The sequence below is a fragment of the Pan paniscus genome, chromosome 20 (genome assembly GCF_029289425.2).
Source record: "Pan paniscus chromosome 20, NHGRI_mPanPan1-v2.0_pri, whole genome shotgun sequence".
NCBI classification, from domain to species: Eukaryota; Metazoa; Chordata; class Mammalia; order Primates; family Hominidae; genus Pan; species Pan paniscus.
Window position 1 is genome coordinate 62586236 of NC_073269.2, and position 18064 is coordinate 62604299.

General features: G+C 46.5%; 2 protein-coding genes across 26 annotated transcripts in view; one reads left to right on the top strand and one right to left on the bottom strand.

Moving 5' to 3' along the window:
- EDDM13 (epididymal protein 13) overlaps window positions 1-16191 on the top strand; it is a 39960-nt gene extending 23769 nt beyond the window's left edge. For 2 of the 3 annotated variants that reach the window (XR_008622177.2, XR_010110940.1), the window contains 2 exons: window positions 925-8328; window positions 13043-16191. Coding sequence is in view for 1 of the 3 variants with exons in the window: in XM_014342903.5 (XP_014198389.2) it covers window positions 925-951; window positions 5382-5509; window positions 8291-8328; window positions 13043-13067 (218 nt within the window). In the remaining 2 variants the exon portion in view is untranslated. The remainder of the gene's footprint in view (window positions 1-924; window positions 8329-13042) is intronic. The other variant, XM_014342903.5, reaches the window with a different exon arrangement.
- ZSCAN5A (zinc finger and SCAN domain containing 5A) overlaps window positions 1-17891 on the bottom strand; it is a 91697-nt gene extending 73806 nt beyond the window's left edge. For 4 of the 23 annotated variants that reach the window (XM_057300729.2, XM_063600659.1, XM_063600658.1 and 1 more), the window contains exons 1-2: window positions 17176-17271; window positions 16209-16310 (exon numbers count right to left, since the gene is read on the bottom strand). The gene's annotated coding sequence lies outside the window, so the exon portion shown is untranslated. The other 19 variants (XM_055104339.2, XM_055104320.2, XM_057300732.2 and 16 more) reach the window with 15 other exon arrangements.
- Window positions 17892-18064: the final 173 nt, after the last annotated feature.

The window sequence follows — 18064 nt, forward strand, 5'->3', positions numbered from 1 at the left end:
AGAGATGCAGCAGAGGATAAAACAGACAGAAGTCTGTGACCAAGTGAAACGTGTATTCCAATCAGAGGAGAAAAAACAAAGAGCAGTAGTTATAGGTCTGCTGGAGGCTATTATGTCCTATGGAGACAATAGAGTAATGGGGATGGAAACGCAGTGCGGGAAACTTAAGTTTTTTGGCTGGGCATGGTGGCTCATGCCTGTAATCCCAGCACGTTGGGAGGCCGACGTGGGTGGATCACCTGAGGTCAGAAGTTCGAGACCAGCCTGGCCAACAAGGTGAAACTCCGTCTCTACTAAAATACAAACAATTATTTTGAAACAAATTTTGTAAACATAGAAAAAATTAGCTGGGCATGGTGGTGTGCACCTGTAATCCTAGCTACTCGGGAGGTTGAGGCAGGAAAATCGCTTGAACCTGGGAAGCAGTGGTTGCAGTGAGCCGAGATCATGCCATTGCACTCCAGCCTGGGTGACAAGAGCAAAACTCTGCCTAAAAAAAAAAAAAAGTTTTTAAAGGGCGATCAGGGAACACGACATGTGAGCAAAGGCTTGAAGAAGAAGGGCAGGTGAGCCAGAGATAACTGGAGGAAAGGCATTCCAGGAAGAGAGAACAGTATATGCAAAGGCCCTGAGGCAGCTGAGTCCCTGGGATCCAGGGACACAAGGAGACTAACTTTATTCTCTTCTCTCCCCATTCGAGGCACCAGGAAGCACTATTTAGAGTTTGGTCTCCACCCACTTCATAATTCACCGATGGTTTCTTTTCCTTTCTTTTCTCCTTCTCTTCCTCTTCCTCCCTCCCTCTCTCCCTCCCTTTCTTCCTTTCCTCTTCCTCTTCCTCCCTCCCTCTCTCCCTCCCTTTCTTCCTTTCCTCTTCCTCCTTCTCTTCCTGCTTCTTTTTCTCCTCCATCTCTTCATTTTTAGAAGAAACAAGTGGCTGCAAGGAGGAAGGTAAGTGCTTGGGGTCGTACCATTCCTCATCTATAAGACAGTGTGTCCCTTCTGTCTGGGCTATGATAAAGCCTTAGAAGAGAAGATTTCAGGTAATCAAGGCCCTGCAGGGGCTTTGGTACCTGAGAGGCTGCCTTCCTGAAGGGCATCCAAAGTCTGCAAGCCACTGCCCCTTTCACACTGCTCATGGGCATCGAGGAGACCCAACATACTGAGATGTGAGTGGGAGACATTTCTATCCCAGCTGCTGCTTCTGTGGACTGTGAGTCCTCTCTTCCCGACATGGAAATTACCAAGCTAAGTCCTGGGTGATAGGACTGAGGGCCGGAAAACCAGAAAATAGCAGCAAGCCACCAAGTGATCCAGATGGTGGAGATGTGCGTTTTAAAGTAGGCAGAGCCGGGCATGGTGGCAGCACCTGTGGTCCCAGCTACCCGGGAGGCTGAGGCAGGAGGATTATTTGAGCTGGGGAGGTGGAGGCTGCAGTGAGCCGTGATTGTGCCACTGCATCCAGCCTGGGTAACTGAGCAAGTCTCAAAAAAAAAAAAAAAGCCAGAACAACACTAATGGTTGGTTCTTTTGAAAAGCGTAATACAAATTTAATCCTCTAGCATTACTGATAAGAAAAAATAGAGGAGAAACAAACTGCCAATATTTGGAAGGAAGAAGAGAGTATCATAGCAGATCTTGCAGGTAACAAAATAACAATAAGGTGATCATTGGAGAAACTTTATGCCAATAAAATTGAAAGTTTAGATAAAACGGACAAAATCCCAAAAAAACACAAATTACCAAAAACAAATGAAATGATATAAAAAATCTGGGCTGGGCGCGGTGGCTCACGCCTGTAATCCCAGCATTCTGGGAGGCCGAGGCAGGCAGATCACAAGGTCAGGAGATTGAGACCATCCCACCCAACATGATGAAACCCCGTCTGGTGAAACCCCGTCTCTACTAAAAATACAAAAAAATTAGCCAGGCGTGGTGGCGGGTGCCTGTAGTCCCAGCTACTTGGGAGGCTGAGGCAGGAGAATCACTTGAACCTGGGAGGCGGAAGTTGCAGTGAGCTGAGATCGTGCCACTGTACTCCAGACTGGCAACAGAGCAAGACTCCATCTCAAAAAAAAAAAAATCTGAATAATCCTCTATCTATTAAAGAAATGCCACCTGTAATTAAATAGCCTTACCACACACAAAAAAGTCTTTCAGGATCAAGTTAGCTTTAATAGTGAATTAAAAGGAAGAAATCACATTGATCTTACAGGAAATCTTCCAGAAAATTAAAAACAGTCATTTCCCAACTCGGTTTTAGGACAGAATAACCTTGATAAAAGATCTGACAAATACGAAAAAGGAAAATTTCAGGCCAATCTTTCTCATAAATATAGATGGAAAATCCTAGACTAAATATTAGCAAGTGCAATTTGGCAATACATGTTAAACAATCATGACTAAATTCACTTTATTCCAACAATGCAACAATGGTTTAATAGGTAAAAACAAATATATTGTATTCCCACCGTATTAACATAAAAGAAAACAAGCACATTATCATTTCAGTAGATACAGAAAAAGAATATGGTAAGATTTTACAGCTTACATTATTTTTTTTTGAGACACGGTCTAGCTTTGTTGCCCAGGCTGGAGTGCAGTGGTATGATCACGGCTCACCACAGCCCTAAACTCCTAGGCTCAAGTGATCCTCCCCTCTACAGCCTCTGAGTAGCTGGGACCACAGGCATGAGACACCACACCTAGCTAATTTATTAAATTTTTTGTAGAGTTTGGGTCTCCCTATGTTGCCCAGGCTGGTCTCAAATTCCTGGGCCCAAGTGAGCCTCCCGCCTCAGATTCCCAAAGTGCTGGAATTACAGACATAAGCCACCATGCCCGGCCTTGTTCATGATTTAAAAAAAAAAAAATCTCAGCTAGCTAGGAGTAGAGAGAACAGCTTAATATAATAAGGAATAGCCACCAAAAACTTACAAAGAACAAGCTGTTTAAGGTAAAACACAGTTGTCCCTCAGTATCCTCAGGGGTTGGGTCCAGGACCTCCCCGCAGATAGCAAAATTCCTTGATGTTCAAGTCCGTGATATAAATAGCATAATGCTTGCATTTAACCTATGCACAGCCTCCTGCACACTTTAAATCATCTCTAGATTACTTATAATACAATGTAAATGCTCCTTAGTTATTATACTGTTATATTTTTGTATTGTTTTTATTGTTGTATTGCTATTTTTATTGGGATTTTAAAAAGTATTTTTGACCAGTTTTTGGCTGGGTCCTCAGATGCAGAGTCCAGCGACACAGAGGGCTGAGGGTGTAGAACATGTTCCCTCTGAGATCACAGATGAGACGTTCTTGCTATCACCACTTGCATTTCACATTGAACTGAATGTTCTATCCAGTGCAAATCCTAGCCAGGCAAGAGAAAGGTAATACTAGGCAAAAGGATTGTGAAGAAAGAAAGATGAGCCTCATTTTTTATAGATGTGATTGTGTACCTTTGATTGGGAGAGTATATCTGAGAGGCTTGGGATATGCTGGTGTTGGTGAAATATAATTAAAAACAAAATATCCTCCAAACCCAGAGTTCTTCTCCACCCAGGTAGAAGAGAAAGAAAATAGTTTTATTAATGGGTAAGCATTAAACCAGAACATGATATGCGAAGAGACTGCAAAGACAGAAAAAAAAAATTTCACCCTTTTATATAGCCAAGCAGATACAACTTATTACATACCTGCTCTCAAGATAAACAACAGCTAGTCCTCAAGTTAAAGAACTTGACAGCCCTATTTGCTGTACATGGTTCACCGTAAATTCACTTGGTTATTGGGATAGCCAACTGTGTTTGTTAATTGGCTTAATCCAAGGGAAAAATAAACTTCTAGTATCTTTATCACAGGAGGTAGATTTGCTACTTGGGGTGAGGTGCCCACCAAAGTTAGGCTCCATCCCCTCCCAACAAGAAGCTGGGGAAGATGTTTCGAGGTCCTTGAAAACACCCTCCTGGGTCATAATGCTGGCCGCAGGCTTACTTAGCTTTGAAAAAGATTAGTGTAAACGTTGAAGAGAGAGAGACTTGCAACGGCAAAATTTTCTAAAGTAAATGCTCTAGGCAAAGGGGACAAGGAGTAATCGCTTCCTGAATTTTCAACAGGGAGAATTCATTTTTTTTCGTTTTCGATTTGCATTTGCCTGTACACTGGTAATGTTTTATTTTTTGATTGGAAACCTGTTTAGACAGACAGGTTTACGTGTAAAAAAAAATGAGATTTTCTGAATGTAATACTTTTAAAATAAAAAGACAAGGGAAAAATGTTACACAGGCGAAAGAAACACTCTTGCACCTCATGAGGTTTGACATAAGAAAGCGACACGGTCAGATCTGGTGCTAGAAAGATCCTGCTGGCACTCATGTGGGAGATGGATGAGAAAGAGAAAGGATGGCGTAGGGGGCAGAGGCAGCCATCAAGAGCAGAGCCTGAAGCCTGGGGATGGGGGAGAGGTGGTGGTTTTGTTACCAGAAAGGGGTCCCGATCAAGACCCCCAGAGAGGGTTCTTGAATCTCGTGCAAGAAAGAATTTGAGGCAAGTCCATAAAGTGAAAGCAAGTTTATTAAGAAAGTAAAGGAATAAAAGACTGGCTACTCCATAGGCAGAGCAGCAGCAAGGACTGCTGGACTGAGTCTCCTTATAGTTATTTCCTGAATATATGATAAACAAGGGGTGGATTATTTATGAGTTTTCCAGGGAAGGAGTGGAGATTTCCTGGAGCTGGGGGTGCCTCCTCTTTTTAGGCCAGTAGGGGAACTTCCTGAAGTTGCCATGCCATCTGTGAACTGCCATGGTACTGGTGGGCGTGTCTCTTAGCCTGCTAATGCATTATAATTAGTATATAATGAGCAGCGAGGACCACCAGAGGTCACTTGAATCGCTATCTTGGTTTCGGTGGGTTTTGGCAGCTTCTTTACCACAACCTGTTTTATCAGCAGGGTCTTTGCAACTTGTATCTTGTGCCAACCTCCTATTGTCATCCTGTGACTAAGAATGCCTTAACCTACTGGGAATGTAGCCCAGTAGGGCTCAGCCTCATTTTACCCAGCCCCTATTCAAGACGGAGTCACTCTGGTTCAAACCCCTCTGACAGTTTGGTGAGAAATCTGGGCAAGACAGGGTCAGATTTGGTGATGTCTTGGATGTGAGGTGCGAGAGCCAAAAGGCATTCCTGACTGTTTGTCTGGGGTATGGTGGTAACCAAGAAGGGGGAAGCTGGCAGTGATGGTGGGTGTGGACCAAAATTTCAATTCAGGAGGCAGGCAGAGATGTGAGTTTGGAGATCAGAATGGAGAGACAGCAGTGACAGGAAGCTCTAAGGCAGGAAGGGAAGGCCATCAGCATCAATCATCTCCACGGTTCTCTCCAGTTAAACCCTTCTCAGGCACCACCCCATCCAGGAAACCACTCCCCAAGAGGAAGAACACGTGGAACTTCCTGAAATGCGCCTACATGGTGATGACCTACCTCTTCGTATCCTACAACAAAGGGGACTGGGTAAGAAGAAGGCAGCACGGAGCGGAGGAGGGTGAGGAGAGGAAGGAAAGAGGAGGGAAGTGGGGGCACAGAGGAAGCGAAGGAGGGCGCCTCAGAGGTGCCAAGCAGGAAGTGGTGGGAGAGCCCTTCTGTAAAACACTCTCTCCTTCCCACTCTTCCACCCGCCTCCATCTCTCATTGCATTCTTCCTTCCTCTCTCCTTCTTCCCTCTGCTTTCTTCCTGCCTCCCTCCCCTTCCTTCCTCCTTCCCTTTCCTCTTTTTCTTCCCTCCCTTCCTCCTTCTCTCTCCTCCCTCCCTATTCTCTCCTCCTCCCTTCATCCCTCCCTTTCTCCCTTCCTTTCTCCCTTCCTCCCTCCGTCTGCTTCCTCCCTCCCTTCTTCCTTCCCATCCTTCTTCCCTCTCTGCCCTTCTTTCCTCCCTCCCTCCCTTTTCTTCCTCCCCCTTTCCTCCCTCCTTCCCCCTCCCTTCCTTTTCTTCTTCCTGTTCCTCCCTCCTTCCCCCTCCCTTCCTTTTCTTCCTCCCCGTTCCTCCCTCCCTCCCCGCTTCCTTTTCTTCCTCTCCCTCTTCCTCCCTCCCTCCTCCTCCCTTCCTTTTCTTCCCCCGCTCCCTGTTCTTTCCTTCCTCCTTCCCTCCTTCTCTCTCCTTCCTTCTCTTTCCTTCTTCCCTCCCTCTCCTTCTTCCCTCCCTCCCCCCTCTAGACTGGGATAAAACTTCTCCCTTCTGCACTAACACAGCCCCAGGGGCTCCTTTGAAATACTGTCACTCATTCTGCCTCTCTTTCTGTCGCTGTCTCTTGTTCTTTCTAAGGGACGTTCATAAGGACCAAGCCTGTTGCTGGTTGCTGGGGACTCTGATGGTTGAGCTACCTTCAAGAAGGTCCTAATTCTGTAAGGGAGGCAGACATCCACAGAGAGAACCAGATCACTGAGTGGTAGCACTTCATGAGCAGGTGCTAGTGCAGGAGGCAGTGGCGCTTATCTCAGCCTAGGAGAAGTGTGGGCTCATGGAAGCCTTTCTGCAGGAGGTGACACCTCTGCTGTGGGTTAAGGACAGAATGGAATTAGCCAATTGAGGAGGGGAAGCAGGGGAAGCATTCCAGAGAAACACCATGTGCGAGACTCAGAGAGGTGAAAATAAGGCAGGGTGCAAGAAACTACAAGCCAGGTCGGGCACGGTGGCTCACGCTTGTCATCGCAGCACTGTGGGAGGCTGAGGCGGCTGGATCACGAGGTCAGGAGTTCAAGACCAGCCTGGTCAACATGGTGAAACCCTGTCTCTACTAAAAATACAAAAAATAGCCGGGCATGGTGGCGCATGCCTGTAATCCCAGCTGCTCGGGAGACTGAGGCAGGAGAATCACTTGAACCTGGGAAGCAGAGGTTGCAGTGAGCCAAGATCACACCAGCCTGGGTGACAGAGTGAGACTCTGTCTCAAAAAATTAAACTAAATAGAAAAAAAAAGAAACAAAGGAAGGAAAGGAGGGAGGGAGGGAGGAAGGAAGGGAAGGAGGGAGGGAGGGAGGCAAGAAGGAAGGGAAGGAGGGATGGAAAGAAGGACAAGTCATCCTTCATTCATTGATTCAGTCAGTCTTCAAATATTCACGTGTGTAGAGGACCCATCCTAGATGCTGGGGACTCAGAGAAGAACAGAACCCATAAGGTCCTTGAGTCCCCAGGGCTCCCATGTTTGGGATAGCAGGAGGACTGCAGAGAAACAAGCAGCCAGCTCCAAAAAACATGAACTAAATCAGGGTGATATCACAGAGTGAGCAGCCACGGCCACGGGCAGCCTTCCCCGGGCAGGTGACGTCTGGACATAGAGATGAGACAGTGGAAGGATCTTGCCTTCAGAGCAGCTTGGGGGCAACCACTGCAAGCAAAGCAGGCACGCACAGCAGACCCTGAGGCAGGAGCACACTGAGTACCTTCGAGGAACCAAAGGAACGTCTATGTGACCTGAGAGAGGCAGGGGGGTCCAGGTCATGTAAGGTTCTCATAGACCACGAGAAGGAAGCTTGTGTTCTAAGCTGGTGGACAGCCACCAGCAAGATCCCTTCTGAGTTATCAAAGGATCCTTCTCAATGCTGCCTGTGGAGAGTGGATCGGAATCAGGGCGAGAGTGGGAGCGGACAGACTGAGAGGAGGAGACACACTGAGAGGAGGCCCAACCAGCCAGGGCAGGGGACCTGGCGGTGCTCATGGAGACGAGAGCCGTGCAGCAGTTCTAAAGGAACTGCTTATGTGCTGGGTGTGAGGAATAAGGAAAATGGAGAGACCAGGGAGATGAGCCTGAGACAGTGACTTCAGTTATGCTAGTGGTTCTGAAACGGGGGTGACGTTGCCACCCAGGAGACACTCAGCAGTGTCTGGACCACAGGATTGGTTGTGACAGCTGGAGGAGGGAGCTCGACTGGCATCCAGTGGGCAGAGGCCAGGGAGGCCACTCAACCTGCCATACGGCCCAGGACAACACGCCACGACAAAAATAACCCAGGTCAAAACGTCAGGAACCTGAGGCTGAGAAACCCCAGCTTAGGGGATTGTGCTGCTTATGGGGATGAGGAGAACTGGCTGGAAGATGGGGAAGAAGGTGGGAGTGGAGAGAGGCGGGCTGAATAGAGAAGCAAGACCAGAAGATGTTACAACCAGAGGGAAAGAGCAGAGGGGGAGGACGGGAAAGAAGCGAGAGGGGGATCGGGAGAAAGGGAGGTAAGGAAGGAATCCACTCGCCTCACCCCAACTGTTTCTTTCTCTGTTCCCGGTTCACTTTTCCTCCCAAGTGTTACTGCCACTACTGTAACTTGGAACTGGACATCAGGTATGCTATGGCAGGGAAGTGGGCTTTTCCCACCGCTGGGGTGGGGTTAGGGGAGGTTCATCCCAACTGCCTGGCATTTGAGGTAAGGAACACAGGTGGATTTGGAAGCTGCAATCATAGAAGCCCAGAATTCCATGAGAAGTCCCAAGTTCGTCACCCTTACTTGCAAGCCACTGCCTGACAGGGGCAAGGAAACACATTGTAAATGACAGGGACGTGCCGGGCAGGAGGAACTCCTTTATAAATTCACTCTATAATTTTTTCACAAGTCTTAGGACTTGTGGCCCAACACACACGACATAAAATTAACCATTAGTGACATTCAGTGCACTCAAAATATTGTGTGGCCATCACCACTAATCTGTTTCCAGAATCTTCTCATCATCCTAAAAGGGAACTCTGTACCAAGACATCGTCTCTTCCCCCTGTTCCTGGCAACCACTAGTCTACTCTCTGTCTCTGAGAACTCACCTACTCTGGTCATTTCATACACATGGAATCATACACTACGAGGCCCTTTGCATCTGGGTTTATTCATTTGGCATAATATTTCCAAGGTTCATCATGGTATACCTTGTATCAGGACTGTATTCGTTTCTGCTGGATAACACTCCACGGCATGGACATAGCACACTTTGTTTATCCATCATCAGGTAAAGTGCACTGGGTTGCTCCCACCTTTTGACTGTTGTGAGTCGTGGTGCTATGAACAAGTTATGTTAGAATATCTGTTTTAAAATCTTTTGGGGTACAAACTAGGAGTGGAATTGCTAGGTCATATGATAATTCTGTGTTTATAACGACCCATTGATGCATCCTGGATGCAGTGGTGAACGGGGCAGACAAGATTCCTGAGCTCACAAGAAAACAATTAGATGATTACAGGAGATACTTAGAGCTAGAGGAAAAGCTCAGGATATGATGAAAAAGAGAACTAAAGAACCTTGCCCTGGATAGTTGGGTGATGAAGGAAAGCCTCTTTAGGAAAGTGACAATGAATCAAAGGCCTGTAGAACGAGGGGTTGTCAGATACACAGAAAACAAGTGAAAGAGCCTCCAGGTGAAGGAACTGGCTTGTACGAAGGCCCTGGGGTGGAAAGTGGCCTAGATGTGCCTGGAGTCAGAAAGAAAAATGGGGGCAGGAGAAGGGGGAAGGAGTGGGAGGGCACTATGGGAGGAGTGTGGGTGACATGCTCAGCAGACCACCTCAGACCTGGAAGATTAGAGCAAGCATTTTAGACCCAACCTTCAGAGCCATGGGAAGCCACGGAAAGGCTGTCAGTGGGAAAGAGACACGTCCCAGTGACATGAAGTGCAGAGGCCAGTTAAGAGGCTACTCAGTTTCCATGAGATGACGGTAGCCTGGTTAAGGCTAGGGTCCAGGGTACGGAGAGAAGGTACGAAAGACAGATGGGAGGTTTCTCTTCCCTCGATAGCTGCAAAGAGGGTCCCCCTGGCCTCTCCCGCATCGCCAGAGAAAGTACGAAGGACAGATGGGAGATTTCTCTTCCCTTGTTAGCTACAAAGAGGCTCCTCCCTGGCCTCTCCCACGTCGCCAGAGAAAGTACTAAGGACAGATGGGAGACTTCTCTTCCCTCGGTATCTGCAAAGAGGGTCCCCCCCGGCCTCTCCCCTGTTGCCAGAGAAAGTACTAAGGACAGATGGGAGATTTCTCTTCCCTTGATAGCTACAAAGAGGCTCCTCCCTGGCTTCTCCCACGTCGCCAGAGAAAGTACTAAGGGCAGATGGGAGATTTCTCTTCCCTTGACAGCTACAAAGAGGCTCCTCCCTGGCCTCTCCCACGTCGCCTGCCTTTCATCCTCTCCCTGGCATCCCCAGTGTCCTTTTTACATTAAAAAATGTCAACTCGATCATGCGATATACCCCCAACCCCTGCTGCAGTCCCGCTTAAATCCACCAGTGGAAACTCACCAACTATGAAGAGTGTCTTTCAAACTTCAAAAGAAAGAAAATCCAAAACACTTTTCTACTGAAATCTTACATGGAATCCCAATATATAAAAAATTCTAAGTTGCTTTTCATTACCAGAGGTACTTTTCCTAAGGTTAACTGTGTGACATTTACTTATGATGAAGTGAGGTGATGAGATTTGCAAGCACAGGGTACAGAAGGCCTTTGCTGTCTTACGTTACTCTCTTTTACCCCGTATCTTGCAGTGTTTCCTTTTAATTGTTCATACGGAGAAAAATCTGAGCCCACAGAGATAAGTCACTGCAAATGCCTAATAGTTTGCCTTGTGAAGTGTACATGCCCTTCAGGTAATAAAATTTTTTCCCCAAGGTCTGTATGTAAAACATGCAACAGGTTGGTGTGTCTCTCCAGTGAATAAAAATTTCAGTCCATGTGCTATATTTTGGGTACACACCTATTTTAAAAAATAGTTTAATTTTTGAAATGAAAATCAAAGCAAACCTTTGTGGAATTCCTAAAAGATCCCAAGTTTTCAGGGAACCTGGCAGGAAGCCTCTGCCCCATTGATCAAGTTCAGGTCTCTGGCATGGTACCCAAGGGTTCTCAGGCTCCAAGCTCCTCCTGCTTCTCTAAACTTTTCTCCACTTCTCTTGATCCCCCCACCCACATTCCATCCCCTGTCCATATTAAACCTTTTTTTTTGAGACAGGGTCTCGCTCTGTCGCCAGGCTGGAGCGCAGTGGCGCAATCTTGGCTCACTGCAACCTCCGCCTCCCGGGTTCAAGCAATTCTCCTGCCTCAGCCTCCCAAGTAGCTGGGACTACAGGCGAGTGCCACCACGCCCAGCTAAGTTTTGTACTTTTAGTAGAGACGGGGTTTCACCATGTTGGCCAGGATGGTCTCGATCTCTTGACCTCGTGATCCGCCCGCCTCAGCCTCCCAAAGTGCTGGGATTACAGGCGTGAGCGGTGGCTCCCAGTCTTTTTTTTTTTTTTTTTTTTTGAGATGGAGGCTCACTCTGTCACCCAGGCTGGAGCACAGTGGCCCAATCTCAGCTCACTGCAACCTCTGCCTCCCAGGTTCAAACGATTCTCCTGCCTCAGACTCCCAAGTAGTTGGGATTACAGGCATGCACCACCACACCTGGCTAATTTTTGTATTTTTAGTAGAGATGAAGTTTCACCATGTTGTCCAGGCTGGTCTCGAACTCCTGACCTCAGGTGACCCACCCACCTCGGCCTCCCAAAGTGCTGGGATTACAGGCATGAGCCACCACGCCCCCCCATATTAAATCATTTCTGATTCCCCCCAAAACATCACATTTTTTTCCCCGCTCCATTATGCCATTGCACACATTGATTCCTTGATCTCTGTCTACCTAGAAAAGTCCTCCTCAGTCCTCAAGATTCACCTAAGCAATGCTTTGGTTCAGGAACCAACAGCAATCCTTCAGATTCCACTGGGGAGGATGCTGAAGGAAATGAATGGTGTTGAATGGTTTCTCAGGCTCTCTTCAACCATACATTAAAGCACCGGTCAAACCAGATAGTTATTTTCATATAAAGGTGTGCTTTCAACCCATTAGGCAAGAGGTTGGCAAACTTTCTCTGTGAAGGGCCAAATATTACGTGTTGGCTTTTCAGGTCATATGGTCTGTTGCAACTACTCTAGTCAAAGCAATCATAGAGAATACACTGATGGCTGTGACTGTGCCCAACAACTGATGAAAGGATAAACAAAACATAGTGCATTCATACAATGGATTATTATTCAGCCCCCAAAAGAGGAATGAGGTCCTGGCACGTGCAACAACATGGCCGAACCTTGAAAACACTGTGCTGAGTGAAAGAAGCAGACACAAAAGATCACACAGTAGATGATGCCATGTATATGAAATAGACAGATTTGGCAAATTCAAAGAGACAGAAGGCCAATTACTAGTTGCCAGGGGCTGAGGGGAAGAAGGAACAAGGGGAGCGACTGCTTAATGGATTTCTTTTTTGGGTTGATGAAAATGTTCCACTCTTAGAAGTGACAATTGCACAACATGGCGAATGTAATGAAGGCCACTAAATTGTGCACTTTCAAAATGGTTAAAATGGTGAATTTTATGTTATGCATTATGTTTGCATTTTACCTCAATTACAAAAAGAAACTTTATTAAAAGGGACGCAGGCTGCAGTTGGCCCTGCGGAACACAGTTTGAGGGCCCCTGCTCACATAGACTGTGAGCCCCTGTGGGAGCAGGAAGTACCCCTGATCCATCCCTGGAACTCCAGCACCCAGAAGCAAACCTTAAGGTTCTCTTCCTGCAACTCTGCGTGACTCCAGCACACCAGGCTAGGGGGTGCAGCCCAGCCAGGCCTGGGCGGTCCCTGCTCCTGCGGGGCGCGCCCTCTAGTGGGAGGTAGGGGTGCAACACAAGCTCAGGCCCAGCGCCGGGACAGTGAGGAACTGGAGGGGGCGCTGCTTCCCACTGGCTGGTTTCTAGAAGAGCCCTGCTCTGAGGAAAAGACACTTGCCCTGGTGATGGGGCAGAGCTAGGGTCCATAAGATCTGAGGGAAGCGTGTTCCAGCTGCTGGAACAGCCCGGTGGGAATAGGGACAAACTTGGTGGAACCTAGTGAGTGGGGAGAATGGGCTAAGCTGGAGGGAGGAGGTGGGCTTGAGGCAGGTCACAAAGAGCCCTGTAGAGGTGGATGGAGAGGGCACCAGGCAAGGAGTTTGAGAATGCATGAAGACGAAAATCAATGCACAAATACATTTCTCTCTCCTTTCTTAGGGATGATCCCTGCTGTTCTTTCTAGTGAGCCTGCTCCATCTCAGCTTAGCCTTCACAAGGCCTCCATCTCCCGGGCATTCTAACCTCTGAAGAAAGCTCTCTGTCCCCTGGACTGCCTGTGTGGAGGGTAATGAACTGGGTCCTTTAAGGAATGGCACCTGGGTGCCCAGAGGCATGGCCAGAAGGTGTCTGTGGGGGCCATGCCTTAGGGGGATGCACCCAGGGTGGCTGAGAGAGCAACTGCAGGGGTTTCCCCTAAAATCTCTCCTCCAGACCGTTCTCGAACTTTCCCCACTACTTCCATAATAAAATGTATACTTGTTGAAATGGCTGAAAAGGCTGGGTTATTCCATTCGCCCAACACTGAAAACTAACAGGTATGCTGGTGGATTACCAAGAATCAAACGATATCAGTTAACTGTGCACTTTACAGGTGAAGAAACTACAGCTCAGAGAGACCGATGGCTCGCCCAACATCACACTAAGCTACACAGCTGAGATTTGACCCAGTTGGACTCATTCCAAAGTCCGTATTCTTTTGTGTAAAGATTTGGGGCTGTCCCCACCGTCCTGAGGAAATACAGTTGTGAGGATATGGCTGTTCCAGGAGGAAGCCGTATCCAGCTCTCCAGCCTGCATGTTTCTTGCCTATTCTGGAGGAGGTTCCTTGTCCTGGTTGAAAGCTTTGGCTCTGGAGACAGGTTTCTTGGGTTCGAATCCCAGCCCCACCCCTTAATAGATATGCAGGCTTGGGGAAGGTATTGTCTCTTAATGCCTTATTTTATCATCTGTAAAATGGGGATAGTAACAGTAGGGTAGAAGTTCTCTTATCATCATGATCAGAACCATCACTGGTTGGTTCATCAAATAAGTTGGTTCCAATAGGTAATTAAAAATACTTTTACCATTTTGTTTTAAAATATAAAATTGTACAGGCATTTACTAATCTTTTGATATAAGACCAGGGGGTTTTGTTGTTGTTGTTGTATAGGTCTATGGACCTACAATTTCCAGTCTGTCCCTTAAAAGGGCAGCGGAGACACAGGCATGCTTGCAAAGCTATTTAAGCAAAATCCTCACTGCATTAAAAAAAAGAAAAAGATCATCCCTATAGCCATCTTGCTCATTCCAACTTGACATATTTTTTGTTGTTGCTCTTATTAACAATCGGCCTTTATCACATCTTTCCCACTGAATTACTGTTTTGGGTGGAAACAATTCTTTGCTGACGCACTCATATTTTCCTCATTTATGTTAAATGTAATTGCATTACATAATTGAAATAAAATCCATTAGAATGAAAAGGTTTAGAATAAATGCAACTCAACTAGCTCTGGGTAGTCACACAACTGAACCAATAGAGAAGAATGAAGGCATATTAGAAAGCACTGCACTAGCCAGGGGCATTCAGCGAGCCTGAAGCATCAGTTGGTATATTTCATAGACGGATGGAAAATTCTTTTACCCCAGGGATCATTTTAAACTGGAGTTTAAGAAACAGTCTACTGAGTTTGCCTCATAGAGGTAAAGTTTAAATGAGATTATATATATATTTTTTTAATTTTTAAGTTCCACGATACATGTGCAGGCTGTGCAGTTTTGTTACACAGGTAAATGTGCGCCATGGTAGTTTGCTGCCCCCATCAATCCATCACCTAGGTACTCAGCCCAGCAGGCATTAGCTATTTTTCCAATGCTCTCCCTCCCCACAATCCCATACCCCGACAGGCCCCAGTGCGTGTTGTTCACCCCTATGTGTTCACATGTTCTAAATAAGATAATATTTCTAAAACACACTGCCTGGCACATAGTTCTCAATTAATGTATTGTTATTATCTAGGGCAGTGTTATCCAATAAAAATCTGTGAGCCACACTTATTTCACACTTCCTACTAGCCCAGAAGCCCGGTAAAATCAATTTGAATAATATGTACGATTTAATTCAATATATCCAAGATACATTTCAACATGTAGTCAATAAAAAAAATTATTAATGAGATCAGTTATATCCTTCATTTTGTACGAAGTCTTTGAAATCCATTGTGTATTTTTCACTTATGGCACATCTTAATTTGAATGCTAAAATTGATCTGCAATTATATTTTCTAACATTTATAGTTAAAGAGTAGATCCACATATCCAAGTTGTTCCAAACAGGGTTAAAGGTTGTCTGATAACTGAACCAAGTATCAATTTAAAATTTTTCATTAAAATTAAAAAAAATTTACAAGTCAGTTCCTGCCCATAATCCAAGTCTAGTCATAAGCAAGCATCAGACAATTCCAAATGGAGGGACATTTTACAGAACACCCAGTCCATACACCTCAAAACTGTCAAAATCATTAAAAACAAGGAGAGTCAGACACACTGCTGCAGATCAGAGGAGGGCAGGAAGACATGGCAACTAAATGTCATGTGGTGTCCCACATGTGACCCCAGAACAGGAAAAGGACGTTAGAGAAAAAACTGGGGAAATGTGAATAAAGTCTGGCGTTAACAGTACTGTAGCAATGTTACAGTTCTGACATATCTACTAGGCTTATGTAAGATGTTAATAGTAGTGGCAGTGGGGAAGGGGTACATGAGAATGCTCTGTACTGTATCATTGCAACTTTTCTGTAAATATAAAATTATCCCAAAATTAAAAATGTAAAATAAAAAATATTCCACTCTTCAGCTTCACTTATCTTACGTGTTTGTGTCCCCATGTCCTCCTCTGTTAAATGGGGATGTAGACTGCACCTATTTCATACAGTTATCGTGGGAATTAAAGATGGTGTTTCCACAGAAATCCTGCAACCATAGTTCAGGCATTGTCAGCACACCACGCTTGTTAGCGCCAGTTACTGTTACTGCTGCTGCTATGATTATGATTGTTTATTTGTAAGTGCAGAGGTCTGGGCTCCCATCTCCAGACATTCTGACTGAGTTGATATGGCTGTGTTTGCATAACAGCTCCTAGGAAGCTCTTGTCTTTTCTTACAGCAACTCATGTGCAAACAGGGCTGATCCTTTAAAATGTAATAAAGAAACTGCTAAAAGCCACGGAAACCACCCAGTAAGTTGATGACAGACAGATGGAAGATGTATTAGTCTGTTTTCACGCTGCTGATAAAGACATATCCAAGACTGGGCAATTTACAAAAGAAAGGTTTAATGGACTTACAGTTTCACGTGGCTGGGGAGGCCTCACAATCATGGCAGAAGGTCAAAGGCACGTCTCACATGGCGGCAGACAAGAGAAGAGAGCTTGAGCAGGGAACCTCCCCTTTATAAAAAACCATCAGATCTCGTGAGACTTATTCACTATCACAAGAACAGCATGGGAAAGACCTGCCCCCATGATTCAATTACCTCCCACGGGGTCCCTCCCACATGTGGGAATTCAAGATGAGATTTGGGTGGGGACACAGCCAAACCATATCAGAAGAGAATGCCAATCCCTCCGTAGATAAGTTAGGCAAAAATGATGTATTTTATTTTGGTGGAACCCAGTAGTAACTAATTTTTAAACTAGCTTTATAAATTCTTTTATCATTAGGAGGTTTCATACGCTAACCAGATGATTATATGCCCAGGTGCTTGATGTTAGTTTTCTGTAACTTCTCCTGGATACCATTAATGGCCTTTGTACATTTAATCATCCCTTCCCTTTGATGATGGGAGTGCTCTTAAATTTGATGTAAAATGAAGTTAATGTGTCAGATCATGTCCAGACATTCATATCAGATTTCAATCAGCTGGTGAGAGTTTACTGGGTGACCAAGTTATGGGAAGGTATAGAAGAGTGTTCAGGAAAACTTTTAGGGCAGCAGTTCTCAGTAGGCTGACTTCAGCCCCCAGGTGACATTTGGCAATGTCTGGAGACATTTTTGGTTGTCACGACCAGGAGCTAGGGGCTGGAGAGGATTTTTCCTGGCATCCAGTGGGTGAGGTGAGGGAAGATCCTCAATATCCTACCACGCACAGGGCAGCCCCCCACAACAAAGCAATGTCTGCCCCCAGTGTCAACAACCCTGGTATTGAGAAACTCGGTAAGGTCTGAGGCCATTCAGCTGTTGAGCTCACTGCTGTCTCCTTGGCCACTAGCACTTATTCGGCTCTCACTGAATGAATGAATACACAGCACGAACCTGTAATCAAGGACCAAGCGAACTGCGGGAGGCAGGGTTGCTCCTGAGAGCAAACAGTGACCTAGTTAACCTGGCGACGGGCGTGAAAGGAAGTCTGGGTTTCCAATCAAAAATCGGGAGGGAAGGAAAAAAGAGTGAATCAATTCTTGCGAAAAGTCTCTGCGCACTTACTAGAAAGCACGCGGCCAGGAATCATGCAGGGCGCCTGCACGCATATTATTATTTAAATAAAGCTGTCCCTCAGCACAAACAGCCCGCAAGGTCACGGAAACTCCTCCAGTCCCATCCCCGGGCTCGGTCCTCCCACGACTCTCCCCCTCCTCCCACGTCCTCGCCCCAGGCGCATGCGCACTCCCTCTCCCCAACCCACCCCAGTCCGGCCTCCGCCAGTGACGTCACCGCAAGGGCGGAAGGGAAGCTAAAGTCGTTACCATGGTGACCGCGACACACTCAGAAACGTCTACTAGTGACGGTCAAGCCACCTACAACCGGTCCCAAAGCCGCAAACGAGTCAGGCATCGTGGTAGGACCTGGCGAGTGGGGCCGGGGAGAGCGGGACGCCTGGATCGGGAACTTGTCGCATTCACATTGGCTGCTAGGAGGCCTCGGCGACCACTTCCGGATCCGGGGCGGGGGTCGCAACTCCCAGCCCTTGCTCAGAGGGCTGAACTAGAATTCCCAGAAGCCTCTGCGGCTGCCTTCCTTCTCCTTCACTCCTGCTTCCCCCACAAATAACAGTGAGTGAAAGCATCTAACAAGCGTTTCCAACTCGCCGAATCATTACTAGTGCAGGCATTTTTATTCTAAGCTGCTTTTTACTAAAACGTGCTCTTGTCGCTCTGAACCTTTAGGACTACAATACCCAGAAGTCTCTGGGAGTCGCCGAGCC